This window comes from Haemaphysalis longicornis, unplaced genomic scaffold (genome assembly GCF_048455015.1).
Source record: "Haemaphysalis longicornis isolate Haplotype H1 unplaced genomic scaffold, Haemaphysalis longicornis Haplotype H1 scaffold_3, whole genome shotgun sequence".
Taxonomy (NCBI): domain Eukaryota; kingdom Metazoa; phylum Arthropoda; class Arachnida; order Ixodida; family Ixodidae; genus Haemaphysalis; species Haemaphysalis longicornis.
In genome coordinates this window covers 224,748,213-224,775,448 of record NW_027526335.1, presented here as the reverse complement: position 1 = coordinate 224,775,448, position 27,236 = coordinate 224,748,213, and the positions used below count along the sequence as shown (strand labels likewise).

At 46.9% G+C, this 27,236-nt stretch overlaps 1 protein-coding gene and 1 pseudogene across 1 annotated transcript in view; one reads left to right on the top strand and one right to left on the bottom strand.

Moving 5' to 3' along the window:
- The window catches only part of LOC144176017 (ATP-binding cassette sub-family C member 2-like), a 320,694-nt gene that overhangs the window by 159,919 nt on the left and 133,539 nt on the right, over positions 1-27,236 (top strand). Inside the window, exon 7 of the mRNA XM_077705121.1 lies at positions 298-414. Within this exon, the coding sequence (XP_077561247.1) occupies positions 298-414 (117 nt within the window). The remainder of the gene's footprint in view (positions 1-297; positions 415-27,236) is intronic.
- On the bottom strand, positions 5,990-7,106 carry LOC144173772 (uncharacterized; annotated as a pseudogene).

The following is a 27,236-nucleotide window of genomic DNA, read 5'->3' as shown; positions in this document are numbered from 1 at the left end:
CTTCATAAGTGATTTTATAGATCTCAATCTCAAATTAGTGAGATAGATCTCAAATTAGTGCGAAGTTTCAACAATGTTGCCCATTGAGGCATAAGAAACTGTGATACCTGGAAACGGCTTTTCTGTTTGAAGAATGAGTTTTTATTCATTCTTAAGTAAGCTCAGCTTATGAAGGGGCGTGCGAACAGAAAACTACCTCGGAAAATTGTAGAAATGTTATTGAAAAATGCGCGCCGCCATTTCGCTTCGCCTTTTACTTTCTAGACTGTATGATCAGTAGGGGTGTTTTCCACGCAGGCTGCTTAATGAAGCATTTCGGAAAGGGACGTCAGCTGGCGCACCCCTTCCAGTGCTACGAAGAGGAATGCGCTGCAAGAGGCTCATTGAAACTGTCACTGCACGACTGCAACCACCGTGAGTCGCCCCTTTCGCGATAGCCTGAAATGAATTATGGTTTCTTGTTATCCATGTTTCTTTGGCCAAAGTTGTGTTGAAAGTTTTACCATTTGAGGTTCTTCGTAATTCCATTAAAAAGACAAAAGCAGTAGGCCTCTCTGATGCTGACGAAGGCCTCTGTACGCACAGGTCACAACGCACGTGCACGTAAGGAAGTAGAAATGCTGCTTATTTGGAGCAAAATTATTGAAAAGGAATCTTAAGTGCAACTCAAAAGAGTTCGCTGTTTAACTAAACATAAAAAAGGCTACCGATATACATGTTCCTACCCCCGGTCAAAAAACGCTTACAAACAACGCGACTTGGGCTCGGGAACAATGTAAAGCTCGCTAAAGCTTTATTTTTGAGCCCACTGCTCCTGGGAGTGGAAATAAACAAATTGAATTGAATTGAATTGGAAAACAAATAAATATCGCTAGCTAGGGAGACTTAAGGATTAAACATTGATGACCAACTGCAGTTTTAGGTCTCCATGTGGGGGCACAACTCTCGTTTCTTTGACTGCTGAAAATTCTTCCATTAGGCATTTGGATTCGATAGATATTTAATTCTTGGTATTATCCAGAAGGAGCAGAGGATAGGGCATACCCACAGAGCCCCGAATGAAGCATACTATCAACGCTATAAAATACGCAATTTAAAAGAATGCCAATAAATATAAAAAATACAAAAAATTTATTGCCCTTCAACTCTGTCTACAATCATGATCAGATAAGCTGAGCACAGTCCTGTGAGTGTACGGAACCTAGAACGTTGGTTCACAACTTGCTATTCAGCATACTTTTAGCCAATCAGTTGTGTGAAACTTGAAAGTACTAGTTTTGCTCTATCGGACAAACATGCACACTAAACTTTTTTACACCCTTTTTGGCCGAAAAGGGTGCAAAGACTATAGTTCATGGTGCACATATTTAAAAGATGTTTTGGTTAAAAACGGTGCAAGGATTAAAAAAAGGGTGTTCTTGAGAACACCCAAAAAAAGAGTATAAGAATCTTAACACCCTATAAAAAGGGTGTGTGCACTGCAGCTATGCGTGACAATGTGGATCAGCTGAAGGCCTAACAGGACATGCAGACACATTCGACTCGCACAAGCCACACTTGTACCACAAACGATTTTAGCACGAAAACCAGCGCGATGCATGGGGAGAGCGAGTACATTCTTACTTAAAAATACATCTGCACTTCTTGCTTTTATAGCAAGCACAGGAACGTGCTCCAATACAGTCGGTGGGCTTGTAGCGATATTCTAGTGCTAATTTTGGAATTATGCATTTTAATGTGGGCATATACAAGTCAGCATCCGGATTTCGAAAAACGTTGTAATCCTGAGGTAGATGTTCTATTAAATAGGTCAATAAATGTTATTAAATACCAAACATATACTCAACACCCTTTCAACACCCTTGAAAAGGTTGTTCCTGACTTCAACACCTTTTTCACCAGAAGGGTGTTAAACTACAAATTATGGCGTTTGAAACTAAAAGTGGGTGTGACAGACCGTCAGCTAAGAAAAAGGGTGTAAAAGACCTCCAATAATGGAGGTATTTTACGCTGTTGACACGGGTGGACTATGAACTATAAGCAATAGGAATTGGCATTACCAAGCGGAGCTGTTCAAGCTAGAGCTAGGTTCGGTGGCGTCAGCACAAAAATAAACGCCGCCTGTAAAGGGTGCACCACCGTTCAGAAAACGTGGTGTGCAGATGGCGCATGTGCCAGCAAGCCCAAAGGTGACTTGCTTACCGGAAGGATCTTCTCCCTCGGCAACGTTTCCCTGGTGTGGTCTACAAAATCCCATGCGCCGACTGCGAATCGGTATACATTGGGGAAAGCGTAAATTTCTGCCGGCGTCCTAAACAGCACAAAAATGAAAAAATGACGGCAGCAAGGGCCACACCATGACGAATGCACTTACAGAGCATGCCAAAAAGACGGACCACAAGATAGACTGGGACCACGCACGCATCATAGTCACGGAAAAGAATTTCGCAACGAGGCTCAATCTCGAATTACCAATAATTCAGGCAACAAGCAACACGATCAACAGATCATCTGGCACTCTAAACCACGTGTACTCTCGAACATTACGTCATGCGGTCAACACTACTTAGGAGCCTGCTGCTAAGCCATCAATCCATTGTGAACAATGGATTCGTACGGATTCCGAAACGTCAATTTTGTTGCGACATTACTCAGTGTCCTGCTTTTTATACAAACATTTCTGTCTTTGTAGTACCTACCCCTCTCTAACCTGGTATTTTCATGCATGTTCATGGGGTTCTGCCGGAGGACTTTTGTGAATACATGAGACCACTGGGATTTTCTTTTCGCTTAACCATATAAAGCTTCAATTTAAAAAGTGTTGCCGGCAACAATCTAAGACCTGTACTGCTACCAAGATACACAGACATATAAGCTGAAGGCCACCACAATTGCAGAGAACTAAACTGCACCACTCTGCCATTTACAAACTTGTGCTTCCATGGACTTGTAGAGCGCATGCCACGGAGGCGTTGAACCAGAGACGACCAGACCACGTAGCAAGGCCGGTTTATTCCGAACGTCGTGGGGTCTCTAACTACTGATGCCAGGGGCGCGCGAGCCCTGCGGCGGGTGAGCGCGCCCGTGGGCCTGCGTCACGCTGCTGCCGCTGGCACTGTGGCTTGCCGCTACAGGGCTCCCCCCCAAGACAGGAGCTGGTGTGACGCTCTGATGGCCCCAACGTACATGATGGTCACGGTGGTGTGCAGCCACAGTGGGAGGACTCGTAGGGTTGATGTCGGCGGCGCTGACGTATGCCGGCTTCAGGCGCTCTAGGGCTATGTTGTCGTGAGAGCCATTGATGTCGATGACATATGTTGACGAGTGTCGTTCTACTACAGGGAAAGGGCCAACGTAGTGTGGTTGCAATGGGCGGCGCACGAGTCCGTACCGCACAAACACATGTGTTGCCTGTTCAAGGTCCGGAAGCACATAAGGTCCTCTGGGTTTTCGCTCCCGTGTAGGCTGCGGTCGGAGGTCAGCGAGGATCAATCTCAGCAATTTCACGTAGTCCGCGGCGGAAGATGCTTGAGATGGTACCTCGAACAGGTCGGCTGGTAGTCGAAGCTGGGTTCCAAAAACGAGTTCAGCCGAAGAACACGTCAGATCAGTTTTGAAGGCGGTGCGTATGCCCAGAAGTGTGAGGGGCAAGCGCTGGACCCACTGTGTTGGGCAGTCGTGTGCTGTGAGCGCGGCCTTAAGTTGGCGGTGAAAGCGTTCGACGAGTCCATTCGTTTGTGGCCGGTACGCTGCCGTGCGCAAACGAGTCGTGCCGAGGAGGTGAAGGAGCTCGGCGAACAAAGCAGACTCGAACTGCCGTCCGCGGTCGGTGACGATGGATGATGGGCATCCGAAGCGCGCTACCCACGTCGACACGAATGCTGACGCTACCGAGGGTGCGGAGATGTCGGGTAGCGGTGTGGCTTCAGGCCAGCGTGTGAATCGGTCCACACAAGTCAGTAGGTAGCGGTAGCCTTGGAAAGGGGGCAAGGGACCGACGAGGTCAATGTGCACGACAGCGAAGCGCTCATCAGGTTGTAGGAACGTCTTTGCCGGCGGAACTGGATACCGGTGAACCTTTGCGCGTTGGCATGGTGCACATGCGCGGACCCAGTCGCGAACATCAGCGTTCATTCGAGGCCAGACAAAACGAGCCGCGATGAGTTTCTGCGTGGCTCGAATCCCAGGATGGGCCATGTTATGCAGGGCATCGAAAAGCTCGCGACGGCAGGCTTTGGGTACGAATGGTCGTGGCTTTCCGGTTGACAAGTCGCAAACGATCTGCTGTCCGTCGAGTGTCACGTCTTCGAGCTGGAGCGCAGTTGGGGATGTGCGAAGACGCAGTAGCTCCGTGTCGTTTGCTTGGTCAGCAGCCAGCCGGTGGAGGTCGGGTGCAATTAAAAGCGGCGAAGTGGAGGCAATGGCGTCCACGCGGCTTAGAACATCCGCAGCTGTGTTGTCAACGCCACTGACATGCTTGATATCCGTCGTGTACTCGGACAGGTAGGCAAGCTGCCGCACTTCTCGTGGCGTGTAATGGGTGTCGGGCCGGCTGATGGCGTACGTCAAGGGTTTGTGGTCAGTGAAGATGGTGAACTGACGACCCTCAAGAAGATGTCGGAAGTGACGCACAGCCAGATACATTGCCAAAAGTTCACGCCCGAAGACACTGTACCGGGTCTGCGGTGGGGTTAGACGTTTTGAGAAGAAGGCCAAGGGCTGCCACGCGCCATTTACGTGCTGTTGGAGGACAGCTCCCACAGCAGAACTCGAGGCGTCCGTCATCAGCGCGAGTGGACGTCCTGGATTTGGGTGAGCGAGGAGAGCGGCGTTTGCCAGCGCACGTTTGATGGCATGAAAGGCTGCCTCAGCACTGGCGTTCCAGTCCAATTCAGTGGTAGAACGCTTCCCGGAAAGCAGGCGGTCGAGAGGCTCAAGCAGAGTGGCGCAGTTCCTGATAAAGCGACGGTAGAAGTTTACCAGACCCAAGAACTGGCGAAGCCTGGTGACCGACGTTGGAGTTGGGAAGTCAAGAATGGCCTGGACCTTGTTGTAGAGGGGCCGAATGCCTGTCGCATCCAGTCGATGTCCCAGAAAGTCGAGGGCGGGAACACCGAACTCGCTCTTCGTTGCGTTGATGACAACGCCATGGGCAGCTAAGCGTTCGAAGAGAATGCGGAGATGGTGAAGATGCTCCTCTAGGGACGTACTTGCTACCAGCAGATCGTCCACGTAAGCATAGACGAAGGGCAGTCCGCGCGTCACTGTATCGATGAAACGCTGAAACGTTTGGGCAGCGTTCCTGAGGCCCAACGGCATTCGGAGGAACTCGAAAAGGCCGAAAGGTGTTGTGATGGCCGTCTTGTATATGTCCTCCGCAGCGACGGGAATCTGGTGGTACGCCCGTACAAGGTCGATTTTTGAAAATATGATGGCACCGTGCAGACTGGCGGTGAAATCTTGTATGTTGGGAAGGGGGTACCGATCTGGGATGGTGGAGAGGTTCAAGAATCGGTAGTCGCCACAAGGTCGCCAGTCACCGTTCTTCTTGGGTACCATGTGCAAGGGTGATGCGTAGCGCCTGGAAGAAGGTCGGACGATGCCAAGTTCCAGCATGTGCTCGAACTCTGCACGGGCGTTCTTGAGTCTGTCGGGAGCGAGACGTCGCGGACGAAAGAAAACGGGCGGTCCGGTAGTGGTGATATGATGACGGACGTCATGACTCACGGGCTGAGTCCAGTCGGGTGGTGACGTGACGGTGGGGAACTCCTTTAGCAGGGCGGCAAACGGTTCTTCAGCAACTGTAGCGCAGGAAGGCGCTACGTCAGCAGCTGCTGTCGCTACGACGCCTTGAACTGAGAGGAGGGTCGTGGAGTCGAGAAGTCGCCGTCGCTTGACGTCGACTAGGAGGCCATGTTTGGTAAGAAAGTCAGCACCAAGGATGGCAGAGCGAACGTCCGCGACCGCAAAAATCCAGCGAAAAGTTCTGCGAAGACCCAGGTTCAAAGTCAGGGATCGCTGCGCGAACACGGGAATGCGCGTGCCGTTCACTGCCTGGAGGTAGAAGACTGCGCTGGAGTTGCGGTCGTGGCGTGAAGCTGGCAAGACGCTGACTTGCGCTCCCGTGTCGACGAGAAACTTTTGTCCGGTGGTACGATCGACGATGTGAAACAGGCGACATTCTTCAATGGGGCCAGAACCGCTCGTCGCCGCTAGCGGTCTGCCGGGCCGTTTCTCGTCCATGAGCATGGCAAGAGGCAGTGGCGAGCGTCTGCGCCGAAACGGCGGTTGTAGACGCATACACCGGGGGCTGATGTAGGGCTGCGTCCACGAACGGCATCACGGCGTCGGGAAGATGAGCGGTCGCGTCCGCGTGACGGGCGAGCAGAATGTGTTGAGCTGTTTCGCCTCGTCGCCGCGACAACGAGTTGCTCCAGTCGTTCGCACAGGTGATCGACACTGGCAGGCGACGCAGACGCACCTTCGTCGGCAGGAGCTGGCGTCGTGCGAGGGGCAGGTGATGCTGGCATCGCGGTAACAGCAGCAATAGGTGAAGGTGTGCTGGCTATTTCCATTACCTTGTCGGCCAGGGACGCGAGCGAAGGGAGATCCATGGATGACGCTGTTGCGAGGGCCATTTGCACGTTCGCAGGCAGGCGCTGCAGAAAGAGCTCGCGCAGCAATGCGCCGTCCATTTCTTGGGCATGTGAGCCGAGGAGTTGGGTCATGCGCCGCAGGAGTTGGCTCGGTCTGCGGTCGCCAAGCTCTTCGGTGTAAAGTAGCTGCTGTAGGCACGTGCGCTCAGATGGTGCTGTGCGTTCGAGTAGCGCTGCTTTGAGCTAGTCGTAGGCCGTTGCAGGTGGGTTGCGTATGAAGGAGGCAAGAATGTCCGCAACCTCTTCCGCAGCAGTCGCTGGCAGAGCTCTCACGACGTAGTGGAACTTGCGTTCTTGGGAGGTGATGCCAGACAGCGCGAACTGTGACTCGGCCTGGAGGAACCAGATGGTCGGGTTGTGTTCCCAATACGGCGGCAAGTGGATAGCCAGGGCAGCGATCTCGTTGCCGGCTGCTTGCGGTGCTCGCTGGTTCTGGTCGTTGCTGGACATGGATCTACAACTTCGCTGGGAGGGATATCATGTCCGGGTCACCAACTGTAAAGCGCATGCCACGGAGGCGTTGAAACAGAGACGACCAGACCACGTAGCAAGGCCGGTTTATTCCGAACGTCGTGGGGTCTCTAACTACTTATGCCAGGGGCGCGCGAGCCCTGCGGTGGGTGAGCGTGCCCGTGGGCCTGCGTCACGCTGCTGCCGCTGGCACTGTGGCTTGCCGCTACAGACTCATATGGCAGATCGTCGATCCCACAACCTGCAATTTGTGCACCCAGTTTAGCCCACTACACCATATATTATGGGAGTGCTCAGACACCCTTTAGCCTTTACTGAAACATCAGCCCCATCTGTGAGCAGAGGCGGTTCCAGCTGACCAACTCAGACTTATCCAACCACCGTAGCCTGGTACGAGGGCAAGAGCACCCAGACATTATGCGAGTTTTCCCAACTAAAGAAGTGGCCCCAACATTAGAAGCTTGTCTCCGACCAAGTTCATTAAATCAGATCAAATGGAGCAGTTTCCTCCACAAAAAGAACACTACTTTTGAACAAAAACAGCAAATGTGCAGGCCTCCTGAACTATGGGTACAGTAAACTATACACTACACTACACTACACTAAGCTGATTGATTGATTGATTGATTGATTGATTGATTGATTGATTGATTGATTGATTGATTGATTGATTGATTGATTGATTGATTGATTCTGCGGTTTAACGCGCCGACGCAACGCAGGCGATGAGGCGCGCCGTAGTGGAGGGCTCCGGATTAATTTTGACCACCTGGGGATCTTTAACGTGCGCCGAAATCTCGTACACACCGGCATTTTTGCTTTTCGCCTCCATCAGAAAAGCGGCCGCCGCGGCCGGGAATCGAACCCGCGACCTCGTGCTCAGCAGCGCAATGCCTTAGCCACTGAGCCACCGCGGCGGGTCATTGGCTGATTCAGCGGGTGGACATTCAGCCCATTGAATTTCCCACACCCCCTTCCCAATAACCTGCACTGTACATACATTCCCTCCAACATGTCCCCACACCTTCACGAGGGCAGATGGCAGGCTCGCGCCCACTATCTCGACCTCTTGCTTCCAGACACTGTCACAAGCCAATGTTGTCTCGCATATTACCCTACTTGTGGCTCCTTTGCTTGCGTCATTATGTCCCGCCCCACTGATCGCCCAATCAACTCCACAGGAGGCCCTTACTCCAAAAGCAAATAAATTCTCCACATTATCAAGCACTTTGCAATGTCCTAATCCCCTTAAACTTCTGAGAAATCTCTTAATCCTCCCTCATCGATGCAGTGTACTTGAAAAAAAAAGCAACGCGCACTTGATGGTATACTTAAATGCACAAATATCACTTGTGGCGAGCCTACCACGCACTCAAGAATCGAACTAAAAAAACGCTGCAGTAGCGATATGAATGTAGCCGAAGCATACGCAGCCAACATAAATTCATTGATGCTCAGCACTGCGGACACGCCCTCTACACCAGCAGCCTCAGCTATTCCAGGTAGATACAGTCCAAAAAAGCCCAATTGCTCAAATATCGAGCACGTGTTATGTCTGTGTGAACAGTTTTTTCATGCGGCTATGGCAAGTTCTTGTTCATGACTATACATCGCAAACACGATTCAGACCACTTTGCATGTACACATGCCTTTAAAACTGTTCCCGACAGAACTGTGACCTGTCACATAAAAACTCCAAGGCCCCTCAAATCCACTCGCTACTCTTACAGGCTGCAACATGTGGTAGAAAATTCATATATGATTCTTTCACTCAACCATAAATACATGCCAGAGAGTTAAACGGCCTCTCAAATACATTCCAGACAGTCAAAAGGCTTCTCTAGAATATTTACACCTCCTGTCAATATCTTCCAAGTGAGAAAATCGTAACAGCACTCTTCTTCTTTTGAGCGTTTTTAAGAAGATCAGCACAGCATTTATACTGCCATCTAACATGTTCCCAGTGATGCTGTTATCACCAAATAATTGAGGCAGCCGATCTGCTGGTGTGTGCTTTACCTGTGTTTTGATGAACTATGGAATCTTTATGGCAAAGCCTTCTGCTAAGCTACACATTTATTCTTATATGATGGATAAAGATTTGCCAAAAAAACACAGAGAAAAGTGGAAAATTTTAACTGAAAAAAGATCTTTTGCATCCTTGATTGGTGATGAAATTTTTCAATGATATAGAAGTCATATCATATCTTAAAGAATCTTGTGAATCTTTAGAATCTTGTGAATCTAAAGAATCTTAAAATATCTCTTGTGAGTGGCCACAAGAGTTGCAGACTAGCTAGCAGCAAGTTAACATAAAAATGGTAAATGACACTTGATAAATTCTCTCGCAACAGCAGTCGGCTTTTCAGGTTGCAGTGCAGCTAGGAGCACATACACAGGACACAGGGATTCAGGGTGTCAACACGGTTTGAATAGACTTGCAAATGTCCTTTGCAATGAAATATGCACCCCTGGTGTGTCAATGGTTATTATATCCTTTGTTGGTTCCATGAGGGTTGTGCACAGGTCCAGGAATGCTCATGCATAAAGACTTGTAGGAACTCATATTGTGCAAGTGTGTGCACTTACAAATGAAAGTAGAAGTGTGCAAATACAGGGTAGAGACAGCCCAAAGAGATTTGAAAGCAGTTTTCCAAGCAGCAAAAGTTCAATTTTGCAGCAGAAGAATCTTGATTTGTAGCATTTAGGTAGTTATTACATCGTCTTGTGAGCTTAAAAAATCATAATTTTAGCAATTTGAAGGGTCAAGTACACGTTCCAATCAGTTTTGAATACACAGAACACTGAAACAGCCTTACGTGAAAGAATTTTTTAAGAGTATCACAAAGTTCTATCTGCACTACCTTCTTCCTATCTAGTGATATTGTTTTGCGGCTGTACGCAACACTGACAACAAAACTGCCGTTAGCACGATCAAATTTAAGGGATCTGCAATTGCGGTGTGTTTTTTTGCTGTTTCAATGCTAAAATTATTATTTTTTGTAATCCCAGGCTGCGTTCTACGAACGAGTGTAGGCACGGCAGCAGTTGAGCAACTTCGAGCTAATGGTCGCATAGCACAACCAGTCTACCCGTTGCAGTCCGGGGGGCGCACGTTCACCCCATGGTCTATTGAGTAGCGTTACTGTTTAGCCACCTATATTTTGGCATAAATTTCACTTCGCATACATCAAGTGTTATTAGTCGCTTGCTATCGCAACCATGCAGTCCTGCAGCCATTGGGCGCTGCCTGAACAGGTCGCGGCGCCGCAGCACAGCCCGCAACTTTCGTGTCCACCGTTCCACCCCTGAGGCTCGCGATCACGCGATCACGCGTCGAAGCACGGCAACACCTCAGCAATTTTTAACACCACAGTGAGCCAAAAACTTCACTTCACGAACCCGATTATAGATGCACGCACTGCGTTTCGCACTCCAGGACAAGCCACGCGGAAGTCTTAGGCCCCAAATTTCAATGAATTTTATTTTGAGCCACGCAACTTCTCGTAATCTCGCACCAAACTCAAACCATAACCCCGGGTTAACGTCACTGTTCAGAGCCACAACTGATAAAATTATTAAACTGGAACCCAGCTGATTGCGTAAAATAAACCAGGAAAAACATCGGCGATACGCACTAAGCGCGTGAAGTAGGCGGTAGCAGCCGGATCAGGCGGTGGCCATGTTTGTAGCCACAGCGATGCCCAATCAGGAAGGCCGTTTCAGCGAACCCGGACGGAAAGCCAATCGTCTTTTAGAAGGTATCGCTTGCTTCATTTCAGTCTTTCTATTTCAGCCATATCTGTGTTTGCAATTGACCGACAATAAAAGTGGTGACCAGGATGCGCGAGGCTTTCGTCCCCGCCGGAACTGACAGGGGCATCAAAATCCGTACCTTTCAGGCTCTTCTGGAGCAGTTTGGCACAATTTTTGCAATTTTCATGCTTTTGGAGCAGCTTGGCGCAGGAAAATGGAATTGTATCAAAAAGGCGCAATATGTGCAGTTGTCTCCCCCCTGCAAATATTTGAATACTTCGCAAATAGTAGTATTCTATTCCGTCCATATTTATTGTTTGAAGTTCTGCATGTTTTCAAATATTAGAAATTTACTAATAATAAAGCCAGAAAAGTTGGCTTTGGCGCATGACCTGCGAAGCTTCATGCTTCACCACACAACTTGCCCCTAGGGTTGCCCTAAGGCTGTCCAAAATGGCTTGACACATGTAAGCCCTGTGATGGTAACCTGCTTTAGTAAAATTTATAAGCCAAAAAAACGTTTCCCTCAGTACGTGGCATGAGTCATAAATCAAGAGCTACTACTTGTAGGCTTGCAGTCACGTCATAACAGCCACTAGCATGCCTTGCCTTTTTCAATCTCTGGAGGGACTGCAGACAATCAAATATACTTCCTGTGTTCCGAGCACATTGACAAACCTGCATTTCGGCGCATGTATGGCATTATTTTGTTCCGCTGATTTTCTGTATTCTCTTTATCTTTTATTTTTGCATGTTCTTTCATCAGTCACTAGAACATAAACACTCAGGATCACATTCTGAGTCCGTCCTCTTATCCATGCATTTCCTCGGCTCAGCTGAGTGGAGGACAGAGTTATGCATGTACATATTAAAATCGCTTTCAACGATCTCCTTGACTGGAGGATCAAGCAGACTACCCTGGTCAGATATGTTTGAAGTCCTGACCTCCCAAGTTTTAGGTTTTTTTTCTTTTGCAGCTACATTTTATGAGATCTATGCACATTAAAGGCCAACTGCACTCAATTTTTCAACAACGTAAAAATAATGTCGCCTAATAATACATATAAAAAGGGTGCGAAATGCAAAAGACTTTTTTTCAAACATCAACGCGCGCGACACAAACGGCTCGCGACATTGGCGTTTTCGGAACCGAAACTGAATAGAAAAGGCGGCCATAACGGCGGCTGGACGTGACGTACGTGATGGAACGGAAGCGGCCGTGCCAGAGCGGCGGCCGCTCAAAGCCGCCTTCAAATGCGCAAGGTAGCACCGCGTTTCGCTCTGTTATTTCCACAGAAGAACTTTCACTAACGTTTGCCCATGACAATGAAGTTAGGCACAATTCCGGCATCCCATTGCTATATCAGTCGAGATGAAGTAGACCGCCCGACAGTAATTTTTTTTCATCATAATACCTGCAAGAGTAGCAATTTTTCGCGCTGCAAGGAAAAAAGCGGACCCTGATTTACAACGCTACTTGCCCGTACGATTTCGAAAAGGAGCTTTTGTTATAGCCGACGCTTCGGCTATCACGTCGCTCTCTTCGAAGGGAACAAACCGTATACGGGCGGCGATCGATCGCTATTTTTGCCCTACATTAGGTGCAAACAACTTCGTGAATATCGACCCAGTATTTTTCGCCTTGCTGCCCACCGGGAATCGAATTATAAAACGCATCTTCAACGAGAGGCCAGCTTCCACAACTAAATGATGCACTAAAGCACGAAAACATTTCCTATCTACCCCTGTTTTCTACTTTAACCAAAGACAGGTGCTGTTGAAAACATTTTACTTTGAAATAAACTAAATCTTATGCTCAAAGTAAATATTTCACTTGAGAATTCAACTTTTAAAAATCTAGTCTATTATTCAGGAGACGAGAAGTTTCGTTAGTTTTCGCACTTCGCCTAGACGACGGCCGACATTTGCGGGGATGTATTTGTTACTTAGAGAAAGGCTAATTTTGGTTCACTTAGCGAGTGAGGCAAAAGTCACACAAGCGTTTACAGCCGTGTGTACAACAACTCTATTTAGGTCGTCAAACGTTTGAAAAGGTCTAAATGATGGAGGTGGCGTTAGGCCAGAACAAATATGGTCAATATTAGACGCGGGATGCAAGTGGCCAAGAATTTATAAAATATCTTTTTTTTCGTGGTAAATGCAATAGGAATGACAAATATAAGGCAAGTGCTCATTTCGCGCTATTTTTATCTTTGAGTAAAAATATAATTTTCAATTAAAAAGGGCTTTGCTAACTCCAAGACGTTCGCAAGCGTGTGAATAGTTTGTAGGCTTCTCATCTTTCTTTTTTTGACATTGAAAAAAAAAAGGCGGATATTATTGCTTATGCGGTTAGATTAAACATGTGATGGCGACGGCGGTACAGCGCGCTGGTGTAGCAGAGAAACCCTGGGCGAGCGCATCCCCGCGCCTGGCGGAGCGCCCGGCAAGTCACCGGAGAAGCGCGAGCTTCACAGGACAGATTCCCCAACCTCCGTCACAGGCGGCCCCGAACTTGTTTCGGCGACTCTCCGCCAGGTGCAAACGTCGCATGCTCGGAGGTACTTTGAAGAGCGGTACCTAGCGCTCTCTGTGATTACGAAGCTAAGTATTTCTAAATGGTAATTTTGAGAGCATAACCTACTTATTTGGACAAAGAAAAATTTGAGTGCAGTTGGCCTTTATTGCCGAGACATGTGCATTTAAAAATATTGAATGTGATTCCCCGTGAGTTTTTAGTATTCATTTACGACTTGTAGTGCCATTCACACATATCCAGAGGAAACGTAACCCTAAATAAAGAGGCCCACACAAGGAGCACCCTATTAGGTGCCTTCTGTAGTCCCTTCAGGGGACTACAGAAGGCGCTTTCAGTCCCTTCTGTAGTCCACGAGCTTTGGCGTGCGGCACCCCATCTCTGACGCTGAGGTTCAGGGCGTGAGGGCCGCTTGACCTTCTTCCTAGCCGAGCTCTTGGCCAGCAGGCATTCTACCTGGTCCGCGGTTGACCCCTGGGCGACGCCTGGCTCCTTCCCAGGGCTCCTTCCTGACCTTGTGCATCTCCCGCAGCAGCTGCTGAAGGGCAGTGGCATAATGTGGTTTGCCAGCAGCTAGGGAGGGCTGGCGCCACCACTCCTTGTAGATCTTCTGCAGCTCCGCAGTGTCCCACAAAAAATTTGTTCAGGATATACCACAGATTTATTTAAAATTTGTTGCATCTCCCATCTTTACTTTTGTCTTCTTTGCACTGCTGAAGTAATAAGGGTGTTCCGTAGGTATTCAACTATGGGCCTACAGGGAAACCCATTAGGACAGAAAAATGTTCACAGAACTCACCTTTCCCTGCCAAGCTTAGATAACCAGTTTGAACCAGAGAATACTACGCAGGTATTTACAGATTAGTTTCACAAACTTTATTGCATTTATTGAACTAACAAAAACGCAAGAAAAAGCTTTGTTTAGTGCACGTTTAGTTACGTAGTAATGATTGATCGATTGATTGACTGCGAAGTTTAAAGTACCGAAGCTACACCTTGCTTATGAGGCGCGCTGCAGTGGAAAGAGCTGGGCATTAATTTTGGTCGCCTAGGAACAGCTAGGAACAGTTACGTGTGCCGAAATCTCGACACACAGACGCTTTCGCTTTTCACTTATATCAGGAAAATTGCTACCGCAGCCGGTATCGAACCCCTTGTCCTTGGGCTCAGCAGCAACACACCATAGCCACTATAGTCTCGCAGAACCCAAGCAATGCCTCTTCAGAATCCCAGGGTTCCTCAAAGCCTTACATGAGAGCTCCTGACCTAGCGCTTTCACAAGGCATCTTTTTATTCACAGCGCGTTAGTGCCATACAAGGACTATTCAGTGAAACATGCAAAAAAAAACATTGCGGCCAGAGTGTAAAATTTTACATCACAAGAACTTGCACTCTGCAACTATGTATCTAATGATGTGAGATCGGATCCTGGCAGAGTCTCTTTAACACTTCTCTTAAGCTGGGCTAAGGACTGTCCCACCTGGTGGGGGCCCCTAACACCGGCACAGTGCTGTTTAAGGAAAGCTTATTCCTCTTCCTCTTAGCACCCTCCCTATGTCAGAAGGGGCCTCGGAAGACATACGACAGCCAGCATACAATATTTCACACTATCTGTGACATGAATACTACTTTATTCTTGCTCCCATTTACATGTATTGGAAAACCTTGCTCGTCTTGCTTCTGCTGTGATGCTACGCAGTCATGTTGGATTGCCTTAATTTTTGGAGTGTCTTTTTTGGCATCCTGTAGCCTTCTTCTACTTAGCTCCTGCAATTGTACCTTCGTAAAAATAAATTTTACTACAAGAGACCCCTGAAAAAATGCATGCACGTGGTTATAAAATAGGTAGCTCTTTCCAAAAGTGGAGTGTGTTGCTGAGAAACAGATCTGGTTCAGGTGTCTAGTTGCTACCTACGTGTCCAGTTACTGGAGTAAGGGTCACAATTATTAGGCTTTGCTAAAATAAATGCGCGAGCACAAGCCACACCTCATGTTGGTGACTGCTTCCAGGTGAGCCCTGGGCGTCCAGCTGTGGCTCGGTGTCTATAGGCAGCTGTGGCTCGGTATCAAAAGGCAGCTGCTGCTGTTCAGGCTCTGCTGCCACCGGTTGGTCTTGCCTTGTCGGTGTGCTGGTGCTGTCTTCTTGGGAGTTGTCCTGTGTTTGCTTTCCCAGTCAAGCTTCTTCAATGCCCCCTCCAGACATGCCTTGAACAGTTAGGAATAGTGAAAACTGACTGTGAATCAGATCGAATATTCTCAAAAAAGAATAGTAGAAACCAACCACGAATTACATATATTCGAATGTGAATGGCAAAAGATTACTGCAAATGAATTATTTTCAAATGTGAATAGTGAAAATTCACTTCACATTGAATTTGCTTCAAATTGCGCATTGCTCCCACGCCAGGCTGCTGTTAGCTGCGCCACGTATAAAGATGTATTATGAGCTGCACTGTTGCGGCGAATACTACACGCCCATTTATTCCTACTAAGTGGAACAAAAATGGTAGAGCGAAGGTATTTACTGAGACATATGAACGTCTTGGCCCAATGGCCACAATTTGAAAGTAGTTTTACAAGCACAGGCTTTCATAGTCAGGCTGTGCCATCTTCATTAGGAGAGGTGCATCAGGCAAGTCTAGTTAAGTGCGCCTTGGCTGTGCGTGTGCTCATCGCTGCCTTTCTCTCGAATTAGAGAATTCAACACTGCAAACAGAGTTTTTGCGATACGTTTCCGTCTACACTGCATGATACCTTGCTTGGAGCTGAAAATTAAACTAAGAGAGATACTATGTTTGCATAAAAGTTTGCACACGTCACATAAAAGTAGCAATATATGGAGTGCGCTGGGGCGCATAGCAACTTACAATGTTCCAGGTGATTTGGTACTCTTCTGTCCAGCTTAGTGAGGGGTATCACTCCTTCGTCGCCATACTGCACTCTCTGCCACCCGCAGAACCAGTGGTAGACGGTGCTGGCTGGGGGATTTACGGCGGTGCTAGCGAGCAGGCCCTCACCGTCTTCCTGCCTTGCCAGCTTCGTTTTATGAGGAGCTACTGTGGCTGCTGGGGTCATATCTTCTTGAAAGTAGCGGAAGAATGCTGCACTGGTGTCCGATGTGGGTTTTAGAAGGCGAAGCCCATCGGCGCAGTCGAGCCCGTGGTTGAGCACCTCATGCAGCTTGATGACAACAGTCGGCGAGACTGGCCAGTTGAAGAATGGGTCGTTCTGCTAAGATGCTTTTGTGACTTCCTTCATTTTGATATCTACAATGGCTTAGCAGTAGTAGAATGCTTGCCGGCAGTTTTGTTCAAGCTTCTGGGCTGACACCTTCGCTTCTTGTGGAACACAAACTTGTAAAAAGAGAATATCACAAATTATCTCAATTGTCGAAATATTATTTAAAGCTTGATATAAAATGAATAACCTGCAATATATTTTTACTTAAATTACAGTTTTATAAAACACAAACCAGTTAAGCGGTAATATTACGAATTATTTTAGTTGTGAGAATATTATTGAGAACCAGATATGGAATCTGTAACCTGCAGATGCTTTTTTAACTTCAATTACCCACTTCATCTGGCAAGTTTCACAATCAGGCAACATAAGAAATGCTGAAGTTTCAAGGTGATGCGCATACTGTATTAAAGATGTGCCTCTAGGTCATGTTCCGGTCTACTTCGCGGAATAAGCAATTGTGCATGTTTAGTACTCACCACTCGTTTAATTTTCCCTTGTATAAAAAATGGCGTTTCAGGAAAATTTGTTGGTACCAAGCAAAAAAAAAACTTACTGAATCGCTCACGAAATCGAAGCGGAACAGTTCTCCAAAATAGGACAGTTATATGCTTTCTACATTTCGGTTACGTTTAAATATATAAACACGTAATAACACGACACCTTTAAAGCCTCTTTTCAAGCATTTTCAGTTGGTCTTTTTTTTCTCCTCAGCAACGGGTGCCCCTTGATAGACCGAAGGGGGCAGGAGATAATTGACTTAGAAAATCATACATCTGCGAAAATGTTAAAAGAATGACCCGCATGCTTCACTCTTTTAGCTCGGACCATACTTTGAAGCATTATTTGCTTGTGAATTAGAAATACATCACACATTATTCTGATATTGTTTAATCTTACGTAAGGAAAAATAAATTAATTTGAACATGAAGTGAAATGCGGATTATTTTTGTACGTGTGCTTCAAATCGTGGTAAAAAATCCCATCCCAACTCAATGTAATGTAATTTAAGCTATATATTCTTTAACCTCGGCCAAGAGAACATAGAATGACGAAGTTCAGCTGTTCTCCCCTTTGCAATTGAGCGTAAAAAACGGCCGCATCGATGATTCGCCCCTGGCGTTGTAGCGTGATGGAAGCAAGTGTAATCAGTTGTAACCAGATTTTTAAGCCATGGCTACTGTAATAAATGCGTAGCAAAAAAAAAGACACTGCCGAAGAGCCTACTCATACGCCGTACCTCGTTGGGTTGGGGACCTCCCAGTCGACGATCCACGACGCACCGGTTGCCTCGCCGTAGTTCGTCAGCGATGCGTACGCATCCCCGCACGAAGCACGTCCACGTTATCGACGGTGGCTTTGCAGTCTAACTCGAAAGGTTGGTCGCGCCCGCGCATATCATAACGGCTGAAGAAATTAACTGCTACTTCGTCGTCGAACTTGAAAATACCGGAAAATTACAGCGAAAATTACAGCGAAAATTACAGCGAAAATTACAGCAGCCACTGGTGCTGCTGGTGCCGTGAACGCGCCGTAGCCCAACAACAAGAGCAGAGGAGTGCGGAGTACCTTTAATGCTTTGTTCGCACCCCTGCGGAACCCAACGTTTATAGAACCAAGGTCAATTTTAAAACTCTCCACCTCCGCCATACCAGCAATACGGCGCCCGAGCGACCCACAGCGCCAGGTGGCGTCGCCGTCGCAACCGGCTCCCTTCAGCCGCTGGAGAAGCACGAGCGAAAGCAGCGCGGGCCGCATCTGTACTGCCGTTGCGAGCTTAATCGGGAAATATGCCGATCACCATGTTTATAACCTTTTATTTACGCTTGTAAGTGGTAAGTCTAGCCACATGTCACCGGAGCTACGGCGCTCAATCAGCGACAACCATTGCGCAGTAGCCGCTTGCATTTCAAATGCCGCGCGGCTTTGTGGCTGCACTTCCGCGTTCGTTTAGAGCATCGTCTGCCATTTCACATTACATAATTTACGTTTCTTGTTGAGGCGGCTGCATATTCTAACCCTCTAGGCAGGAAATGTGGCTGGTGCGTTATGCAGAGACATTAGTGAAGGCTGGCAAACATTGTCATCATTTCGTTAAAAAAGCTTTATCGGTCGAATAAAAGAACCAAAAAGTGGATATTTTTTTAGTTTCAAGGTAAGGAGATATTTTAACGGGATATCCCTCTTGGCAAAAAGAATAGGCTGTCAAGTATCAGCTTCGCGTGGTGATGGGGCCGAGGAGGGAATCAAGACGAAGACGACGATCGCAGTGCGCCCGGCACAAATCGTATCTCTGTGTCTCCGCTGCAGTGCCTAGTAGCTCTGTAAATAGTGCAAATACCGCTATTATAATCTCGTCTACTTCGTGCCGGTAAATCAGAATATAGTAACTGTATTTACGCTATTTACAGAGCTTCTAGGCACTGCAGCGGAGACAGCAGCTGACCGAAATAGTTACTTCTTCCCCGATTGAAACACTTTTAAACGAAAAGAAGCTATCCCTCTATTTTCTAAAGAACAACAACAACAAAAAACCAACATAACTTCTATTGTAATCTCTGCCAACATTCTTTCGCCAGCTCGCCAATTGAAAACGAACTCCTTCCATGTCTCTCAACGAAGGTTTACTGCTCGCTGCCAGCACGTCTAAATTTGCAGCACTTTCTTCGGCTGCACCGTTAGCGCTTGTTTTGGCTTTCTGTGCAGACGAGGTCTGTGCAACAATCTGCATGTTTTGGCGTGGAAGTTTCTTTCTATTTGCCGGCGGCTAGGATAGGTAAGGAAGCAGGTTTGGAAATATTTTTGGGACGGCTCCTTCGACGAGGCTCCACTTTCCTCACTCAGTTTCTACTTTTTCACTGTTAATGAAGTGGGTGTAGCTATGCTACACCCACTTCATTAACAGTGAAGTGGGTGTAGCATAGTATGTCCTCAGGGTAAACATTCACGCCACACGCGCGATTTGGCTGAGAGGTTTCGGTCGAGACACGCATTGGCACGGTACCATATATCTACACGAAGGCCGAAGTAACTTGAAGTGAGAGAAAAGCGCCTTTGGGTTTGGTTTCTCCTGTAACCACCCGTGCAACTGGGGACACAACACGCCGGCATTGTGCTCACCTAACCATCTACAACTGGAGTGCGCAAGCACGCACGCGCGGAGACGCTAGCCGCACAACGGCAGGTGTATCCCTCAGAACGTGCTGACCTCAGCTGCCTCCTCAGCCACCCGGTGCTCCGCGCGGGAGCCGGGTGCGACTGCAGCGCCATCAATGCGGCTTGGTGCGGCGGCGCCGGGAAACACTTCGAAGTTTTACAACTGACCTTGGTTCTATAAACGTTGGCTGAACCAGCCTAAACATCAAATAGCAGGGAAGGAGTGCGGGATACGTTTGGTGCTTTGTTCGCACACCGCAACGTTTTTATGGCGCAAGGTTTATTTTGCATTCAACAGGTGGCGCACTGCAAACGCGAAATTTTTAAATTGTAAGCCGCGGCATTCGCGCTTACGTCTCCGGCTGCTGATGAGATTTCTTTTTCTTGCAATGCATTTTTAGCATTTCTGCGCGCACGATATCACGTTAGGGTGATCGCCTACAGCATCAGCAACCATGCTTAAAATAAAACATATTCAAGCTGCATTTTTTATTCAGGGACAAAAAAGTATATTCTCAAAAAGAAAAGTGGGGGGAGGGTTCATTATGCGAGTAAATACGGTAGCTCACTCATTTTAAGCACAAAGAACTACATTGAACTTTTTCTTGTTTCGACACTTTTTGCACCTCAAGAATTGCTGCTATGCCTAAAAAAAGAATGAGGAACTAAATCTACTGGTATGCAAACCGATATAGCACAGGAGCATAGTTCAGTACATCTGCCCAGGAGGGACCTAATGGTTTTACGGTACAATATAGACGCCTAAATAGACACTAAAGTGCAAAAGCAAGCAGGCCAGCATCGGTAATTGCACTGTTGTGAATACAAATATTATGCGACTTGCAGCAGCAGCACTTTATTAGTGCATGAAAATTCCGAAAGCGGCGTGAAAACAGGCACGGCTGCCCTGTACATTGTTCTGCAGACAACTTGTGGCATCACTAATTGCGAATGGCTAGACAAGACTGGTGGAACTAGTCGAAGCGTTTTTCTGAAGCATGATGCAGGGGTATGTAAGTGTAAAATGAATGTGTGCTAGAACTTTTCCTGGTTATGTGCATTTTGAAAGACACATCAGCCAGCAAACATAAAATATGATGCCTCATCCCAGGCTTTCTTGCAGCATCGATTTCGTGGGAATGTTTTGCCTCGACTAGAACCACAGCCACAAAAATACATGCATGTGGGCGCATAGAGACTGTAGTACAGTGGGAGGTTCCCGTTTGAACCCATTCCTATTTCACCCTTCCCGCTTGTTCCGTCCCGTTTCAACACGGCGCAAAACGACCTTCCCGTTTTGCCCTTTCCCACTTGGCCCGTTCCCGTTTGAACCCATTCCCATTTCCACCTTCCCGTTTGTTGCTTCCCATTTCCACACGGGGCGAAAGAACCTTCCCGTTTGGTATTTTCCTATTTAGCCCGTTCCCGGAATAACGTACCCAGTTTATGAAACGTTGTAAAAAACTTTTTCAGGTTGTTTTTCATTTATTTCCGTTTGTTCACAGTCGCTGCGATAGCATGCTCAGCACATCCAGAGTCCTTGACTGCTTTTCAAAGCTGGGCTTCACTTTTTGAATCTACAGATGACGACATTTTGGTTACAATTCGTCGCACCAACTAAGAAATCTTTTAAATTAACAAAGCCTAACAAACAAATTAACAATTAACAAATTAATAATCAAATATTTTGAATTAACAAACAAATCCTTTAAATTAACAAACCAAAAAAGAAAAAATCAGAAAGCCCAGAAAAGTGCCGCAGAAGCACAAACAAAAAATCGCAAAAACATCCTCACTTTGAAAGAAATCGTATTTGGTGGACTAACACAATTAATCGTTATAATAGCGCAATTGTACATCAATGTCGAAAAGAAACACATGAAAACTATAAAAAATAAACAGATGTATAAACACAAAGTAATCCTATGTATCTGGATACATATGCTACATCTGGCTGTAAAAATTCGCAGTCATGAGAAGCGGCGAAAATTATAAACTTAGCTTTGCGTTTTATTGATTCTGTTTATTCCCGTCACTCTAGAGTACTCAATTTGAAAAATGGGGAAACCTTCAGAAACTTAAGCAGCGCAGGGTCGTCTCTAGCCTAAATTTTCTTTACTACAAGAACTTAAAATTGTCGCGGGAATACTACCTCCAAGGGCCTTTCATACGTTCAGCGAGAAGACATCATAGTAAGACTATTAGGCAGCAATCAGCTGAATTACTATTCGAAAGTTGTCTTTGTTTCCTCGTGCAATTTCTTACTGGAATGTGTTAACTGAACGAACAGTGAACTCGGTGTCATTAGAAGAATTTTCCCCACGTATTGTAAATATGTGTTCTGGTTGAATCGTCGTATTTTAAAATTGGAATACATTACGAATGCATATCCTTCTTCATACCCGTTTGCGTCTATTACATAATTATGTCTTTTACTTATATGTGTGGGGCGTTTTTAAACTATGCCAACCACTACTGATGTGTTTTTATGTTCACTCCTGCGTGAGACCAACCAGGCCGTAAAATATCGGTAGATAAGTAAAAATATCTGCCCATGTAGGAGAGGCATTAGTAGGAGAGCATCACGTAGGAGAGGCATTAGTAGCCAATTCTCAGATTTCTGCACATGTTTTTGCCTTTTTTAAAGTCTCTCCTACGGGCATCTTTCATCTATAGATCTCTCGAACTCGAAGACAAAGCTACGCTCCAAACAATGAGCATAACAGCGGCTGATAAATAAATTTCAGCTGCATGTACGAACACCAACTGCAGAAAAATCAAATGCGTGCATTACTCAAGGTATTGGGTATCTTTATATTACACTTTCGCCCCTACGAATTTTGTATCAAGAGGGCAGTATCGGCCTAAGGCATTCGAAAACTTTTATCGGCCGGAAATATCAGTCGATTCCGGAAAATTTGGTCCACACAAGTTTTTAGTGCATGACCCTTTGCTTGTAAGCACATTTTGGGGAACAGTTTCGAAGACGGTAACACATTTTTTCAGAAATTCAAATGGGTTGCAACGATGCGGGTTCAAATGAGAAGGGCACTTTGGGAGCGGGTTGTAACGCGAAGGGTGTTTCGGGGACTGGCTGAAACAGGAACCGCCCGAACGGGAAGGTCGTTTCGGGAGCGCGCGCGCACGGGACGGGTCAAGCGGGAAGGGCGTTTCGGGAATGGGTTCAAACGGGAAGGGGTCAAACGGGAATGGGTTCTTTCGGGCTACACCCAGTACTGAACCTATCTAGTGACTTAGCGCATAGAGATAAATCAGCCAGTAGAAACGGGAAAATTAGCACAATCAACACGAAGCAGGACGGCTGTCAAATGCTTTGATCAATGGCACATGCATATGCAGCAGCTTTTCCTAGGTGTTATGTAGTAGCGCCTGCGGGCGCTTCTGGGGAAGCTTCGACGTTGTCGTCATACCCTGCCAGCAAACAGATGGGGCTTGGTGGCCTACTTTGCTGTATGCCGCCACACCAAGGCAGCATTAGGTAGAGCGCTTCTGACAGAATGCAACGAAAGGGAAAAGCAATCAGAAGAAGTTTTCAGGACGATGAGGACAGCTTAATACAGTCGGGATTAGCTTGCTCTGGGAGCCTCGCGACGTGCCCTGAAATGTTGCCAAAAAGTGAAAGAGCAAAAGCTGTCATGTTTCGTGGTAATTATCGTCCTATTTTATTAACATCGTCTTGTTGGAAAATTCCAGAACACATTATAGCTAACTACATTTCAAAGTTTCTAAGCGATAACGGTTTATTATCCTGCTTCCAGCATGGTTTTAGAAAAGTATTTTCTACTGTCACCCAATTAACCTGTATTGTCCACAGTTTTGCCGGCGTCCTTGATAAGTCTGGCCAGGTCGAAGTAATTTTCCTAGATTTTCGAAAAGCTTTTGACCTTGTTCCACACCCGTAACTCATGCACAAACTACAGTTAATAGGACTCCCTGTCTTCATAACAAACTGGATTTCTTCTTATCTATCTGACCGCACACTATATGTTAGTATTGATGATAAATGTTCCATGCCTTTACCAGTAACTTCTGGCGTGTCGCAAGGTAGTGTACTCGGCCCTCTATTGTTTCTGATATGTAATAATGATATTGTTGATGTAATTACCAGCCCAGTACAAATCAGACTGTTTGCGGACGATTGCATTCTTTTTAACGAAATAACTTGCCACGAGGACCAAATTCACTTAAATTCTAACCTTCTTAGCATACAGACATGGTGCACAAAGTGGAACATGAAGCTAAATGCTGAGAAATCGGTCTTCATAAAAATTACTAAGAAAAACAGCTTGTCGTTTTCCTATGAGCTCCCTTCACGGCTCCTTTGTGAAGTCAGCTCTTTCAAGTACCTTAGTGTGATCATTACAAACCATTGCCGTTACAAACAAATGTGGAATCGGGACGTTTCCAATGTCTGTACGTCCTCCTTTCGCAAGCTCCGCCTTCTCAGACACAAACTTAAATTAGCTTCTCCAAGTGTTAAACGTCTTGCATACACATCGATTACAAGGCCAAAACTCGAATAGGAATGCTCAGTTTGGGACCCGCAAAAGCAAAAAAATATTCAGGCGCTTGAAATAATACAGCGCAAGGCTGCTCGCTTTATCGACTCAAAATATCGTTTGACAGACTCGCCTACTAATCTGATGAAACAGCATGGGATCCAAACATAGCAGGCACGCCGTAAAATAGAAAGGCTTAAATTTCTTTACCAACTTAAGACCAACAAACTTGGCATTAACCCTGACCAGTATGTCCAACCATTAACTGCTCGGCGTACACGACACGGACACAGTGCATCCCTGGCAACCTACAGCGCCAGAACAAGCGTCATCAAATTTTCCTTCTTCCCACGCACCATATCCGACTGGAATAATGTGCCTGTATCTGTTGTCTGCAGCATTGATGGGATAGAACATATAGAAAATTGAGGTAGTATGTTTTTACAAGTTATTGTATTTTAGCTTGTGTTGTCGGTTTGTTCATAATTGAGTGATTATGTCCCACCTGCTTGGGCCCCGTGTGAGGCCTGCGGTATGTCATAACTAAATAAATAGATAAGCTGGTCCGCAGCAACACATGTATGTACACTTAACTCTTAAGCCAAATACAGCCACCATTGGATATTGTTTTCACCCGTTTTGCAATTCACACAGTGAGAGATGAACTGCTTAAAGATGCACACTTTTGGAAGAGTCTTTTGGGAAACTGGTCATTAGGAATGCAATTGTCATCACTTCAAAGGCTCTGTGACAAGCTTAATAACACCCACGCTTTGCAAATGGTCAGCTGTACACTCAATTTGCACACCAGACACTCTCTTAAGCGGTCGCCAACGACAAAGAAAAAGGGGGGGGGGGTCATAAGAGATTTGAACCCTGGAGCAACACATTTAGCAACATAAGCGCAGACCAAAGGGTCATCTTGTCTGACTGAAGAAATCGTCTGAGCAGTAGTAGATTATTGAAGGACTCAGGCCAATAATCATTGTGCCTGCCGAAACTTTACCTAGTTACAACTGCCTTTTCGTCAGCACGGAACGCTAGTGAAGGAAAAAAAAATAACGAAAGCAACATGGTCGTTTCCGCTATTACAGAAAAAAAATTTCCGGGCCAAAAGTTGAGTTAATCATTATGTAGGGTGAACGGTAGATCCACGTTTGAGAAACAGCCGTTCCAACTACGCGGTGACTTGCGAACGGTTGAGGCACTTCGAAATCTACAGCGCTGGCCAACACCCGAGAACGCGAAATCGGGCACAGAGGCACGGTTGGAGCACTTCACGAAACAGCATGAGGAGTGGATACGGTAGAGCGCAAACTGCGTATTTAAACACTTGCCGCTTCAGGTAGGAGAATGCGAAATATTCACCACAGGCACGGTTGAAGCACTCGCAACTTCTCTAGAATATGAAGGATTAAGCGTTCAATCCACAGCGCGGCCGTCACGGAGAGCGGAATAAAACACGCCGATTGATACACTTCTCGCTTCACGTAAGTGCACCAGCAGAGGCTAGCGCAAAGCGCACACTTCTCCAATCGCCGTGGTTACAGAGTTCCACATACGAGAAGAGGGTGACAGTGCGGTCAAACGTTGTGTTAGGGACTGTCATTCGCAACTGTAACGATAGCGGCGATGCAATATCTACCGCGACGCTAAGCCTAACGTTCCCAACATTCGATTATGTGCATTCGAAGCCGGCTGCGGGCTGTTGGAGAAGACCCTCCCGTCACGCACGCGCGTGTTGCGTTTGGGTTCCCCTAACTTCTTGGGGCCCCCCAACGCTCGGTTCTCCTATTCTAAAACACCCGATTACCCCAAATCATTTACGACGTGTTTGGCCTCGTACACAGCCTCGCCTTTGTGAGCAGTCGTCAGTTTCGAAATTGATGCTTGGGAAATGGCAGCTCCCTGTAAACAGACAAATGCCCCCGTTGCAATTATAAATTCCCACGCCGAGGTCCTCATGAAAACTAAATATAGCCATGTCCAAACCCGCTCGAAGGCGTTAAAAACTCGCGTTCATACCGTTCATACATTGTGGACAAGTTGTCGCGAAAAGTAAACACATCAGCTGTGCAGAGTACAGGCTACGGCCGTTATTAATAATTAAATCCTGGCATAACTATAAAAACATCGTAGGGGAAGTAGGCACTGATTAAGTCACACTACAGACCATAACAACACTTTTAATCATGTGCAGCGCATCAATCCGATCACCGTTCTCGTGTAGCCATTCATTTACCAGGCAATGCGAGCAGTACGCGCGGCGAGATCACAAGTGAGTGACGCGTTTCCGTCACTGTTACAAGGTGTTTCCTTGCACACACAGTCTCGTGAATGCCCTGTCACAAGTATTTCATAATGAATTTACAGCGTACTTTTCTCGGCATCAGTTGCATCGTCCTTGGCGTTGGCTGGCTGGGTACGAACTGTGGGTCGCAATGGTAGCAACTGCTAACGCGGTGGTGTCGCGGGGAACAAGAGTCGCTTGTTGCGCGCCCCGATTATTCCCTCTGCAGACAACTTTTAAGTGCGAAGCACTTCTTAGTCGGGCCTACTCCTGCTTCCACCGCCGTCCTCCGTCCGCAGCCTAGCAACGGAGCTAGCTACCGTGCCTAGCAACGGCGCCGGATTTCCGACGCGTGAGGGCGCTCGCATAGCGCCTCCTCTCCCCCCTCGCCTACTCTCCTAAAGCCCCTTTACTACTCTCCAGCTCGCAACACCCTCTCTCGCCGCGCCAGCCAGGCCACTACACTATATATAAAAAAAACAGCATCCGGCGCCAGGTTTCGATCCGAGGAGTTTGCGGCCGCAGCGCGACGCTCTACCAACTACGCCACGGACGCGACGCTGATAACAGTGTTAGTAACGCGCCTTATATCATTAACGCATTCAAACTAC